The 15,027-nt window shown below is 42.2% G+C and overlaps 1 protein-coding gene across 4 annotated transcripts in view; it reads left to right on the forward strand.

The window, feature by feature from the left end:
- npr3 (natriuretic peptide receptor 3) overlaps positions 1-15,027 on the forward strand; it is a 106,903-nt gene that overhangs the window by 73,717 nt on the left and 18,159 nt on the right. For all 4 annotated transcript variants that reach the window (XM_038790771.1, XM_038790769.1, XM_038790772.1 and 1 more), the window contains exons 4-5: positions 10,897-11,032; positions 12,621-12,715. In XM_038790771.1, the coding sequence (XP_038646699.1) occupies positions 10,897-11,032; positions 12,621-12,715 (231 nt within the window). The remainder of the gene's footprint in view (positions 1-10,896; positions 11,033-12,620; positions 12,716-15,027) is intronic.

The following is a 15,027-nucleotide window of genomic DNA, read 5'->3' on the forward strand; positions in this document are numbered from 1 at the left end:
CAAGTGTGGAGACCATGTTAAAGGAATGTGTGCAATGTCTTTGTCGACATTAGACATAATTGCTAAGACCCAGACTTATTGTACAGTGGCTTCCATGCTGGCCATTATTTTATGCGATTTGCGATTAGAATTGGCATTACAAGCAGCCGGGGAATTAAAAGTATTCAATTAATTTCCAAGAATGAGAGACTTGCTTCTTAAAACAGAATGCATTCTCTCAGGCAATATTATTATAAAAACATTGGAAGACAGCCTGACTTCACCAATTAAAAAAGCAAACTGCTTCAATACCATTAAAATAATTCTTAGATTCTTTGTTACTCTGTATTTTCAGACTGTGCTCAGTGGTACCTTTTCAACATGCTACTAGTCCTCCCGAGTGTTGCACTGGTATTTCAGGTATCACTCACTCAGTTTTGCTTTCATTTGTTTTTCAGCTTTGCTTTCACTGAAGACTGACCGTCGTTCTCCAATTAACACATTCTGCTCTCTTACATTTATGCCACCATTAGCACTTCTTTCATCCTTAATGCCACCATTAACATTCCCTTTGTCTTGTGTCCATGGCAACTTTGCCAATTTCTCCTTAGCTTCGACCTATCCCTGTCCTTCTATTCTGCCCCACTTCTTCCACCTCACTCTCCAACGATATAATTTATTACATTTCTATCCCTCTTCACTTCTGTAGAAGAGTCAGATTGGACTTGAAACATTAATTCTGTTTCTTTCTCCACAGATGCTGCCAGACGTGCTGAGTTTATCCAGCGTTTTCTGTTTTTATCCCAATTTATAATCGTATGTTGGACAAGTCTGAGCTTTTTCCTTGCCATAACTATCCAATTATCACACCAATGACTCTTGGTGTGAGAAAAAATAAATCCTTTTAACTGTCCAAACAATTATTATCTTTCACTAATTTGAACATTTTCTCCCTCGATCTATTCCCACAATTTAATTAATCATAATATTTTGGGTTAATGTTTTCTATAACCTTAATGGTCTTGCATACTTCCACATAATCAACTCTCAGGCATTTTCTTTGCGGACTGAAAAGCCTGGGCTTTGCTCACCTTTTCTTATGACTCAGACCCCTCGGGGTCAGCCTTGTGACTTTCTCCACAAAGTCTCCAGTAAGGGGTAGAAACATCGGAACAGAAGAAGCCCATCAGCAACTCATACCTGTTCTGCCATTCACCTGAATTATGGTTGATTTGCGCCTCAGCTATTTTCTTCAATATAACATGTACCCAACAAAAATTTCCATCTTAAATATTTCAATTAATCCAGCATCCATTGTCTTGTGAGCGAACAGGCTACAGATTTTCATTACTCTTGGTGTGAGAGAGTGTTTCCTGATTGCACTCCTCTCTCTAACTAAAGATGTCTTGTACTGGCACCCCTGCCAGAATAAATAGTATATATCAATTCCCTTTTAAAGGCAGTAAATTAGATCACTCCTCAACCATGTAAACTCAAGGGAATACATGCAAACTTTATCCAACTTGCCCTCATAATATATCCCCATTGGACGTGGTATCATTCTAGTCAATTTGTGCTGTCCACTTTCCAAGTCTAATATATATTTCCTGAGGTTCTGTGCCTAAACCTGAACACAGTTATCCAGATGCAGTCTAAGACTGTGCACAGTGAAAGCACCATTCCTCACTTATTGCATGAATTCCTCTTCGGCTAAAGAGCAAGATTTCACTACCCTTATTTATTACCTCTTGCACCTTGGCGAACCAAGTTGGATACAGCATTTCAAGGAAAAATCTGAAAATGAAAAATGACATGAAATTAAAATCGCTTATTGTCACGAGTAGGCTTCAATGAAGTTACTGTGAAAAGCCCCTAGTCACCACATTCCGGCCCCTGTCCGGGGAGGCTGGTACAGGAATTGAACCATGCTGCTGGCCTGCTTGGTCTGCTTTAAAAGCCAGCGATTTAGCCCAGTGAGCTAAACCAGCCCCAGATCCAAGTGCTGCAAAGTCTGACCATTTACATCCTCTGACAAGTGTTCTACTGCTTTGGCTAGATAATTCAGCATTCCATTGACTGTTAAGACATGTTTAGCCTTGATCTCTGTAACCTTCACCCCTCGCTATTTCAACACCGTCATGGAGTATAAATGATGCTTATTTTCTTTCCTACATAGGAAATAGGAGCAGGCCTTTCAGCCCGAGAGCCTGCTTTGGCATTCAACTAGATCACGGTCAATTTCAATTTTTTAGATTTAGATTCATTGTCACATGTACTGAGGTACAGTGAAAAATAGTGGTCAATGTACAATCCAGGCAGATCATTCCATGCATGAAAAAAACTCAGGACATACGATAGATCCACAATGTAAATACATAGAAATCAACATTGAGTGACTGGTTTTTACCTCAAAGCCATTTTCCTGCACCATCTCCTTATCCCTTGATATCTTTAATATCTTGAAATCAATTACTCTCTGCCTTGACTATATTCAATGACTGAGCATCCACTACCCTCTGACATAGAAAACTCCAAAGATTCACTACCTCTGAGTGAAGAAATTCCTCATCTTTGTCCTAAATGACCTACCTCGTATTCTGAGACTGTGTGTCCTGGTTCTTGACCTTCCTGGGCAGGGAAAGCATCAATCCCGATGGGAATTTTGTATGCTCTAATAAGATCACCTATCATTCTTTTAAACACTGGAAAATATAGGCCCAATCTTATCAATCTCTCCTCATAGGACAACCCCGACATCCCAGGCACCAGTCCGATGAACCTTCATTGCATTCCCTCTATCTATGGCAAGTGTATCCTTAGGTAAGGAGAACAAAACTATCCACAATTCTCTAGTTGAATTCCCACCAAGAGTCTATACAATTACAGCAGGACTTCTTTCTCCTGTACTCAAATCATCCTACAATAAACGAGTAGACCATTTGCTTCTTAATTGCTTGCTTCACCTGCATGCTAACATTCAGTGACTTGTGAACAAAGACACCTTGGTCCCTTTAGACAGCAACACTTCGCAAACTCTCACCATTTAAGAAATATTCTCCTTTTCTGTTTTACCTACCAAAGTGCATAACTTCACATTTTTCCACATATTCCACCTGCCATGTTCTTGCCCACTCATTTAGCCTGTCCAGATCCCCTCGAAGCCTCTTTGAATCCTCCTCACAACTCACATTTCCACCTGGGTGGAAATCAGCAAACTTGGAAATATTACATGTATGCCTATATCTAAATAATTGATATAGATTGTGGATAGCTGGGGCCCAAGCACTGATCCTTGCTCGATCCCACTAATCACACTCTGCCAACTTGAGAATGTCCTTTTTATTACTACTCTGTTTTTCTGTCCATTAACGAATTCTGAATTCAGGCCGGCATATTACCCTCAATCCCACGTGCCCTAAGTTTGATTACTGACCGCCTGTGTGAGATCTTATCAAAATACTACGGATATCCAAATATACTACATCCACTGGTTCTGCTTATCTATTCTGTTAGTTATATCCTCAAAGAACTCTTAACAGGTTTGTCAAACATGATTTCACTTCCACATATCCATTACTGTTTGTTATATAAATAAATGATATAGACTAGAACATGTCAGGAGCGAGAAGTAGGTTTGTAGACAACACCAAGATTGGTAAGGTGATTAAGAGTGAAGAAGAGGGTTGTAGGTTACAGGAAGATATAGATGGGTTGGTCAGAGAAGTGGCAGATGGTATTTAACCTTGGTAAGGGCGAGGTGATGTACTTTGGAAGAAGAAATAGGACAAGTGAGTATATAATGAATGCCGGGACACAAGGAAGCTCAGAGGAACAGATGGATACAAGGGGTACTTGTTCAAAGATCCCTGAAGGCGGCAGAGCAGATGAATATGGGAGCTAAGAAGAAATATGGGACACTTGCCTTCATCAGTGGTAGTAGAAGAAGGAGCCGTGCTCCGAAAGCTCGTGTTTGAAACAAACCTGTTGGACTTTAACCTGGTGTTGTAAGACTTCTAACTGTGCTCACCCCAGTCCAACGCCGGCATCTCCACATCATGTTCATCAGTGGTGGCATAGAATATAAGAAAAAGGAGGTTATGTTGGAACTGTACAGAATGATGGTTAGGCCACAGCTGGAGAGCTGTGTGAAGTGCTGGTCACCTCACTATGGGAAGGAGGTGATTGCACTGGAGAGGGTACAGAGGAGATTCACCAGGATGTTGCCTGGAATGGAGCATCTGAGTAATAAGGACAGTCAGGATAGACTTGTATTGTTTTCTTTAGAGCAGAGAAGGGGGGATATGATTGGGGTGTAGAAAATTATGAGGGGTTTGGACAGGGTAAATAGGAAGAAACTGTTCCCCTTGGTTGAGGGGAATTAGTTTTAGGGTGAGGGCCAGGAGATTCCGAGGGGATTGGAGAAAAAAAAAATTGACTCAGTGGATGATGAGAATCAGGAGTGCACTGCCAGGGAAGGTAATGGAGGCTGGAAACCTGACAACCTTTAAAAAGCACTTGGGTGTGCATTTGAAATATCATCACAGTCAAGGATATGGGACAAGTGGTGGTAAATGGGATTAGCGTGAGATATGGGGTGGTTATTATTGGTGCAAACTCGATTGAATACAGCCTTTTCTGCTGTACGACTTTGTGACTCAGTGTCAACTCTGCCCAATCCTATCCTTATTTTCTAAGTGTCCAGTTATGATAGATTATAATAGATTCCAGCAATTTCTCTCCCACTGATGCCACTTAACAGATTTATAGTTTTCGTCGCCGTCAGCTTTGCCGCTCTGGCACTCACATTGTCCGCCTGCGTCCGCCACTCCTGCCCCTTCTGGGCTGGATTCTCAATTACTTTCTTCATGCTGCTTTCAGCGGTTTGTGTGATGTTGAAACTGGCTGGATCCATCCTTTCCTGTCAGAACGCTCAGATGGCGACCTCCCTGGGGAATGTCAGCTGTATACGTTTGACGGTGATTGGGTGTACGTTTGCTGCGAGATTCAGGAGCAGACGAAAGGATGCAGCATCTTCAGTGAAACCATTTTCTCTCTCCCTCCTTTCTTAAATAATCCCATTTCGGGCGTGTACAGAGAGATATTTTTTGGTGCCTGCCTTGCCATGAAAGACAGCTCAAAACCCAATGCTGAGGCTGCAGTTCACCTTATTTTTAAATATTACCCTGATCTTTTGATCCCCCTCAGCATTCCCACCGCGGCCGAAAGACTCCCCCCACTGCACCCAATTTACCTTTTGGGAGTTCTCGAGCATCCCCCCTCACCCCACCTATTAAGATTAAGGCATCCCCAGGCCCCATCCCTGGCATGGACAACCTGGCACCTGGGCACCTTGAAACTGTCAGCCTGGCACTGCCCTGCTAGCCTGGCAGTGCCACTTGGCATCCTGGCAGTGCAAGAGAGGCCTCTCACGAGATTAATCGGCCTTGTTGCATCACCAAGCTGGGTGCGACAGGGCAATTAAATTGCGCTCTCTATTTCATTAGCCAACTCTTTCAACATCCAAGCTTTATAAATAGTTTCCTTTAAATGTGCACTTGCAATCCTAGGGCATATTAGTCTATGGACCAAGTGCTGGAAAATGGGATTAGAATGGTTATGCGGTTGTTTTTGACAGCGCAGATGTGATGGGCTGAAAGGCCTTTTCTGTACTGTATGATTCTATGACGCTGACATTCCAGGAATTTGTCCTCCACAACATTAGTGCTAATTATGTTTACCCAGTCTGTCTTTGGATTATAGTCTCCCCTGATTACTGAATTTCCCTTGTTACAGGTCCCTCTAATTTCCTGATTTATACCATTCCCTGCATTACCTCTGGACAACTACCAATGGTGACCTATAGACAACTATCAATGTTTGCTCCCCTTGCTGGTTCTTAGCTTCACCTAAACTTTACATTTTTATCTTGACCTTCTGAACTAAGATCCTTTCTCCCTCATGTACTGATCTCATTTATTAACAGCGCCATCCTAACTCCTTTCCCTTTTTGCCGATCCTTGGTCACCCTGCAGCCATGTCTCCATAATGGCAATGTGACCATATCTGTTCACTTCCATTTGGACCATCAGTTCATTTATTTCTTGTGAATGCTGTCTGTAATCTGATAGAGTGGCTTTATTTCCGTCTTATTATTTTCACAACCATCTCTCCTTATCCGCTGATGCGTCAAGATACTATATAAACACTATTGTAAATAATGTAAAATAGCACTGGAACCTCAGTAACGGAGATGGTGACAGTGTGGGGCTCAGGTTTTGATGTTTTTAATTGTGTTAACTATTATTATCGTTGTTCTTGTATGGTTCTTTGTCTGCAAAGCTCTTTTTTTGTAGTAAACTCAAATGCATGAAAATATATATTTTTTAAGTTTGTGTGCTCTGTCCACTCCTGCCACACACAAATGATCAATTCCCTCATTTCTATCTTGTTCTCTTGCCTCCTCCTCTCGCATTAATTTGTCACATTTTCCTTCTCTTGATCTCTTGCCCCCCCTATTTATTTTGAAACCCTTTCTGCCACCTTAAATAACTATGCAACAGTTAACACTTCTGTGTTAAATTTCATTTGGCTGTTTACATATTTTGTCTTGACTCATTCTGTAATTCTTCGCTGCCTCAGTGACTCCACTAAGTAAATTAAAAATGAAACAAGTAGTCCCATTGAGGTTAGAATAAACAGTTTTTTAAAAAGGTCTTTGATGCTTGAAAGAAAATCTTCAAAGTGTGGAGTCCTCTGATGGTCACATTTTATAAGATCAAGTATACAATGAAAGACTAAAAGACTGAGAAAAGATGCTTATTGATCTTGTTCAAATAGACCAAGCGGGCAGCATGGTAATATAGTGGTTAGCACTATGGCTTCACAATGCCAGGGTCCAAGGTTCAATTCCCGGCTTGGATCACTGTCTGTGCGGAGTCTGCACATTCTCCCCGTGTCTGCGTGGGTTTCCTCCAGGTGCTCCAGTTTCCTCCCACAAGTCCTGAAAGACGTGTTATTAGGTGCATTGGACATTCTGAATTCTCCCTTTGTGTACCTGAACAGGCGCCGGAATGTGACAACTAGGGGCTTTTCACAGTAACTTCATTGCAGTCTTAATGTAAGCCTACTTTTACGGGCTGGTTTAGCACAGTGGACTAAATAGCTGGCTTGTAATGCAGAACAAGGCAACAGCGCGGGTTCAATTCGTGTACCGGCCTCCCCAAACAGGCAACAGAATATAGCGACTACGGGTTTTCACAGTAACTTCATTGAAGCCTACTTGTGACAATAAGCGATTATTATTGTGACAATAAAGAATATTATTAATAATTTGTTTATAGATCGTTTACATTTTAAGAATAGATGGTTGGCTGGGAGGTACCATTAAGATAACATATTCTTAACATTAGAAACTTATCTAAATCTCATATCATAGCTGATTATATGATATACTGATGTGAGATATACAGTAGGAAATTATCAGTGCTGCTCTGATGCAGATTCATAGCATTCCCATGTCAGATGTTTCTCTGTGTTACTTTAATACAGTAATTAACTCATTTAAAGGGGAGGATCCGGATTTCTATCTTACAGTTGAAATTCAGAAACCTTTTAACTTGTTGCAAATCATTCAGATGGGTGTTGAGGTGGGTATCAAACCTTCCTAATGTTGGCAGTGTGAGGCCTGGGAGAGTTTGGGGAAGAATCTTCTTTTAACTTCCTTGGGGGGAAAGTAAGTAGATCAGTTGTTTCTTTTACATGTGGCCTGATGTTGATTTCCATTGACTTCAGATTGGTGCTACATGAGTGACCAATCTTGTCATGTAACTTTCCAATCATATGTTATGATTAGTCTTTAACTCCTGTACACTCCAGTCAACCTGCTGTCAAAAAGTGGCCTCTGAGGTGGAAACCACAGGGCAGGGTTCTCCGATTGCCAATGGCGAAATCGCGTCCGGCGATTGGCCGGAGAATCCATTTTTACGGTGAAATTGGAGCCGGCGCCATTTTTCAAAGGCTGCGCCCCTCAAAGACAACGTAATTGCTGAGTATGCCGCACATCGTTGGGACGGCCTCAGGACGTCACGTGAGGCCCTCCCCCGATGCTTCGTCCCTGATGGGCCGACTTCCCAACGGCATCGTCGCGTGTGCTCACATTTTTTCGGACCTCGCTTGGCGGCTGTGGACTGTGTCCAGCGCCACCACAGTCGGAGGCGGGGAGGGGGGGTGCAGTTGTTCCACTGGCAGGCGGGCTTCAGCGGGGGCTGGGGGAACTGATGGGAGAGTGGTCCAAGGGTGGCGAGGGGAGTTACAGGGGGGGCACTATCTGACAGGCCGGGTCCCCATGTGGCCGGCGCTATGTTGTGCGGCACGGTTGCTGCCGTGCGCATCCACGGCCACGGACCCGGCCATTCTCCATCCTTATTTGCAGGGAAAGCTTTACGTGGAGCGGCTGCTAGCGCCCCACCGGGCGGAGCATCGGTGCGGGGGCGCCGACGTTTTGGTCATAAGACCAGACACTTCCTCTGGACATAGCCTCAAGATTGGAGAATCCAGCTCACAATGTCTGGGAGCAGGAGATCAGTACTGGTATCTGAAGCAATGGCACTTTGCAGTAAGAGAGGGTTTGTAGTCCTTGTGATTAGGGTAAGGGAAGAAACCTGGGGTCCAGAAGACCTAAACTTCCCTTGTGGGGGCTACAGAGGAAAGTATTGTCTTTACATTGAGGATACCCTCCATTCTATTTTGTGGCACCTCAACTGTGCTAAATTGGATAGATTTCAAACAGATCCAGCAACTCAAACTGGGGCATCCATGAGGCACCATCAGCAGGATTGTACATAACCACAATCTGTATCCTCATAGCCCAGCATATCCCCCACTCTGCCATTACCATCAAGCCACGATGTGGAGATGCCGGCGTTGGACTGGGGTGAGCACAGTAAGAAGTCTTACAACACCAGGTTAAAGTCCAACAGGTTTGTTTCAAACACGAGCTTTCGGAGCACGGCTCCTTCTGATTCACCTGAAGAAGGACCCGTGCTCCGAAAGCTCGTGTTTGAAACAAACCTGTTGGACTTTAACCTGGTGTTGTAAGACTTCTTACTGTGATCAAGCCACGGGCATTAGCCCTGGTTCGATGGAGAATGCAGGCAGGTAAACTAAGATTAGCATCAGGCATACCTATCAATAAGGTGTCAACCTGGTGAAGCTTCATTGCAGGACTACTTGCCTGCCAAATGGCACAAGCAGCTTGTAAATGACAAAAGTTAAATGATCCCACAGCCAACAATTAGATCTAAGCTCTGCAGCCCTGCCACAAATAGTCATGAATGGTGGTGGACAATTACATAAGTAACTGAAAAAGGAAGCTCCACAAATATCCCCATCCTTCATGATGGGGGAGGCCAATATTTAAGTGCAAAAGCAAGGCAGAATCATTTGTAGCCATATTTAGCCAGATGATCCATCTCAGCCTCCTTCAAAAGTCCCCAGCATCACCTATGCCAGTCTTACGTCAATTTAATTCACTCCACATAATAAAAAGAGACTGCTGAAGGCACTGGATACTACAAAGGCTATGGGGCCCTGACAATATTCTGGCAATAGTACTGAAAACATGAACCCAAACTAGTGCATATAATAATAATATTTTTTATTATTGTCACAAGTAGGCTTGTATTAACACCGCAATGAAGTCACTGTGAAAATGAAAATTATACATTACCCATTTGGAGTAGGGTTGATGAACTGAGTATTTTTTTTACAATCTTATATCCTTCCCCTGTTTACTGATAGAACCTCAATTCTGCAGCAAGCTAGTTCTATCCATTTGGCTATCTTTCAGGATATGCCTTGTTAAAGCACTTCCTCAGGGAGTAGAATAGGAATAGAGTATGATCTTAAAGGGAAAGGCCTGCCTAACAGATTTGTCTGAACAACAAGCAATCTTTCCAAGTCAACACTTTTACTCCTGTTAACAAGATGTAAACGCTCTCTGACTTATTTAATTATACTAACTTGGGAAGAAATTGGTCTTCACAATGTTTGATATCTGGACAGAAAATGGTCATTTTCATGGTGCAGCCTCCTATGTTCTTCCTCCACCATCAAATCCAACCCCCCCCCCCCCCCTCCACCTGACCCTACCTTCCGGGAAATGTGCCAGTTGCAGAGTTAATGACCAGTGTCTTCTCAGTGCTTGTGTTGGCCACCCAAAAGTAAGGCTACTTGGATATGGCCTAACGCCTATTTTAGGACCTCTTACCCAAGTTCAACATCAACTGCCACAGATGCTCCACTCAATTTCTCTACACTGTCTACAGTGGCCGTAACCAGCGACAGGTTAAACATTCCTGTCCGCTGAGGAACAGATAAATTTGTTCTGACTCCATAATGATACATCAAGTTGCTGCCAGTCCATGCATAGCCCATTATCATTGGCCCCCAACCCTCCTGTCCCAACCCAACTATCTACCTGTGGACCTGCTCAATATTCGAGTTGGCTAATTGAACAAAACTCCGACCAATGAGTTGAATCATGATGATTAATTGCTATATACAGTTCATCAGTATATAAATGATGTATGTCCCAGTGTTCAACAAGCTTCAGGCCTTCATCTTTGGACAAGTACTGCAGAAACACCACAGCAGTTTCCTCCCGTGGTCCAAGGGTGCGGTTTAGGTGGATTATCCATGCTAAATTGCCCCTTGGTGTCCAAAAGATTAGGTGGGGTTACGGGGGTAGGGTGGAGGTGGGGGCTTAAGTAGGGTGCTCTTTCTAAGGGCTGGGGCAGACCTGAAGCGCCAAATGGCTTCCTTCTGCACTGTAGGGATTCTATGACAATCTATATCAGACTTTCAGTACCACCCGCTTCATTTTGGAAACTAATGAGCACAAACTGGTGTGTTTTGCAGGTAAACATGTTTGTTGAGGGGTTTCATGATGCCATTGTGCTGTATGCAAAAGCACTCCAAGAAGTCCTGAAACAAGGATACAGCAAAACCAATGGATCAAAAATTGTACAGAAGATGTGGAATACAACCTTTGAAGGTAATGAAATATCTAATTATAAGGACTTACTTGCATCTCAACATACCATTGCATTCTGTTTAAAAAAATCTCTCAACATTTATCAAAACCATTTCATAATCTGACGAAGTGAGATAGAATCATAGAATTTACAGTGCAGAAGGAGGCCATTTGGCCCATCGAGTCGGCATTGGCCCTTGGAAAGAGCATCCTACTTACGCCCACATCCTATCCACATAATTCCACCCAACCTTTTGGACACAAAGGGGCAATTTAGCATGGCTAATCCACCTAACCTGCACATCTTTGGACTGTGGGAGGAAACCGGAGCACTCGGAAGAAACCCACGCAGACACAGGGCGAAAGTGCAAACTCTACACAGTCACCCAAGCTGGAATTGAACCCAGGATCCTGGCACTGTGAGTCAGTAGTGCTAATCAGTGTGCCACCGTGAAAGTTCATGCAATGAACAATGAGTGAAATCTGAAAGAAGTCAGAGAAATAAAACAGGTTGAATTCGGATCAGTAATAATGTGCTTTGGAATAATTTATGAATGTATATTAAAATCAGGCCAAACATTTTGATGAGTAGGGCAGATTCATCAAAAAGATATTGGGCCTTTGAAGGCTAAATTATGAGGACACATTTCATAAACTTGGCTTGTATTCCTGAGTATGCAAGATTTGTGAGTGATCTGATCAACATGTTTAAAATATTGAAATAATTTAATATTTAGAGGGAAGATTTTTCCTCAAAAACAAGGGAACAAAATCTCACAGATAGAGCTAGGCCATTCTAGAGCAAAATGTGGAAGTATTTTTCACCCAAATTATAGTAGAAGTCTGGAATTATCACCTTCAAAAGGCCGTGGAAGCTGGGGCTTCCAATTGGAGCTTGCAAGGTGGAGAGGGATTTTTGTTAGGTTTAGAATCAAGTGATAAATTGAATTGTCTGCTCCTGTTCCTATGTGGCTGGCTGGTAAGTTAATGTGATGTTGAGTTAATGTGATGTTGATAAGTTATGATGGCAGGCTATTGTCACCTTGGCACACCTGGGCATTTGTGATATCGTTCAAGTGATCTGACCACCTTGGAATAGGCAACTTGTTGAGTTGTCCTTTCCAGTTTTTGGTGAACTCTTCAACAGTTGAACTTTGGAAGGGACACAGTTCATGGCCTGTTTGAGAAACACATCACAGTAGACCAGAGGGAGTGTGGTGGAATTTTCTCTGTCTGTCCAAACATATTTCAGACAAATCTGTATTTGAATTGGCTTCTATTCAGAATCCCTGTGCCTAAAAGAAAACAATGGCAAAATAGTTTTAATGCCTCCAATGTTAATTATTGTTTAAAAAGTCATGTATTCTAATAGCTGGAATTATCTAGCGTTCCATGAACAAAATTTGAAAAAAATGTATCTGGAATGAATGCAGACTTTAGGAAAAAAATGACAATTTCTCTGGGAACGCCAACAAAAATTTTGGAAGAAGAATGGGATTTCCTGTTGTATATTTCTCCATGAATCTGTTGAATCATCTTTTGTTTCATTTGGAATTGAATAACTTTTGTAACTAATTGATTTAATCATTTGGTGCATTCCATTTATCAGGCATAGCAGGCCAGGTGTCAATTGATGCCAATGGGGACAGACATGGAGATTTCTCTGTGATAGCGATGACTGAACCTAGAACAGGAACGCAAGAGGTAACTAAAGTAGTAAATTTTCTGCACCATTTGTGTGGTATGCATCAAAAACTATGAGAAATATTTGCATAAGAATGGTTTGCTGTAAAAATGAGACTGCTGTCTAATTCACGATAAAAATCCAATTTCTTGCTAATTGGAACATTCAATTGATTATTTACATTTGCAGATGGTTTGATTTAAATAATTGCAAAGAAAACTTGTTGCAAAATAAATGTCAGGAATGTTATTTTCAGCATTTCCATTTTTGAAGGTTAGTGACAACATTTTGGGTTTTAGACAGATGTCTTAATTTGATTGATGGTTTAATCACATGTTTTTAACTCAGATAATGGATATTTGTGTACAGTTTATTTAATGTTCTTCTAATGTTAGTAATAGAAATGGGGAAAACACTTTAAGATCGGTGACTGCTTGGGATTGGGCACAAGTGATGGTTAAAGGGGAATAATTCCTAGCTCGCCGTGAGCTCGACTTCAACTTGCCCATTTTCGGGTTTTACTGAGGCGGCTTGAGATATGTTCAGACAGACCATTTTCTGGAAGCAGATTGGCATTTCAAATATTAATAAGGCGGAAACCTTGAATTTAACTCAATCCAGCTGGTTTCCTGGGCCTCTGTAAATCTAGCTGCTATAGTGAAGTAAAGGCAACCTCGGGAGAAGGCAAGAACAAGGGGGAGCTGAAATTCTTCTACCATCAGCCCTGCCCTCCTGCCCATCCCCCACCCTTTAAACTGTTCTCATGGCAAGCTCTTCCATCCTGTTAGGAGTACACCCCCTCCACCCGCACCCTTCTTTCCCCCTTCCCCTCCTCTCACTCTCTCTTCACCCTGCAAACCCAGGCCAGCAATCTGACCTGTCCGTCCTTCCCACAACCTCCACTAGAATGCCCCTGCCCAAAGGAAACCTCTGTCAATCCAGTTGACTTCTGCGGAAATCTACTGCGTGCTTTGACGTTAAAACTCCCCATAGCTTTTCTATGGTGGCCAGAGTGTTTATAGATTGTGTTTGCTGACATGAGGTTAATGAATTGTAACAGCCTGTATTTCTTGGGTCACAAGGTCAACTCACATGGTTCGTTCATTGCTTGCTTTGGATGCATTTTCCATGTTCCAGTACATATACTGGGGTAATAGATAATATATAATCATAGCTACCAACTGAGCATCATAGATGTAACAGAATCAATAGCTATATTTTATTCAGCAAAAATTGTTTGTCCAGCTGTGATCCCAGACCAATACAAACATTTGCTCAGCAAGAGATTCTGTGTTCACAACTGAAATAAATTGTTGACTTTGCTTGATTGATTGACACCATTGAGTGGTTATAATAAGTTGTTCTTTCTTATTTTGATCCATTTGTTAATATCCCAATGTGTATTTGGACAAGATTATGAGGTGTGAAGTGTTTCAATCCTTTGTTATTGATAATTTAATGGTCTGTCTAATTGACACTTTTGTACAATTGAAGGAACTGCATTTATTTCAAAGAATATTTCTGAATGGGTGATTTCTTTCTTCTCAGCAGTTCAACATTTGCTATATGGTTCATTCGTTGTGTGCATGGTGTATACTGGGTGAATGGGCATGGAAGAAGCATGAGTTGGCATGGAGAGTTGGCATGGTTGGGGTCTACGAGTTGCTGTGGAAGGTGCAATGGGACTATAAACTTGGGTGGAGGATTAGAGGGTATGAGGGCTGGAGGACCTAACTGCTTTTTGTGCAGCTGAGACAAAGGTCCAGAGTACCATGGTGAGCCTCCTAACCAGCCCACCTTGGTCATCTTGGATCCCATCTGTGGTCGGTGCGTCCGTCTCCAACCCGCACCTACCTTCTCCAGAGCAAAAGCTGTGTGTGACTGAATGCTTTAAACTGCCAAGTCAATACATTTCCTGCTTCTAGCTACACACCCTGGTAGTGAAAATCCAACCCTGTGAGTCTTTGATACAGCAGTGGAGTGTCAGCTTTGATTTTTTGAGATCCAGTCCTGGACTGGGATATCAACCAGGGAAACATTCTGACTCAATGATGAAAGAGTGCTCCCAGCTGACCAAAACAAATGATTTGTTTCAAGTAAATTTTGTGGTTGTTTGTGAAAGTGAAAATTAGAGTGGTCTGGTCTTACAGTGGTCTGGTCTTACAGCTAAATTCCATATAATATAGTGAAATAAGCACGGAGAAGAAATAAATAAAAGATATTATAGGAGACCATAGTCATGGTGATATGCATGACATAAATGTAGGTTTCAACACAGTGAAAGGAATTTTAATCGCCCAAATTCTTAAAGTTTCTTTCCTTCTATGATTAT

Source organism: Scyliorhinus canicula, chromosome 3 (genome assembly GCF_902713615.1).
Source record: "Scyliorhinus canicula chromosome 3, sScyCan1.1, whole genome shotgun sequence".
NCBI lineage: Eukaryota > Metazoa > Chordata > Chondrichthyes > Carcharhiniformes > Scyliorhinidae > Scyliorhinus > Scyliorhinus canicula.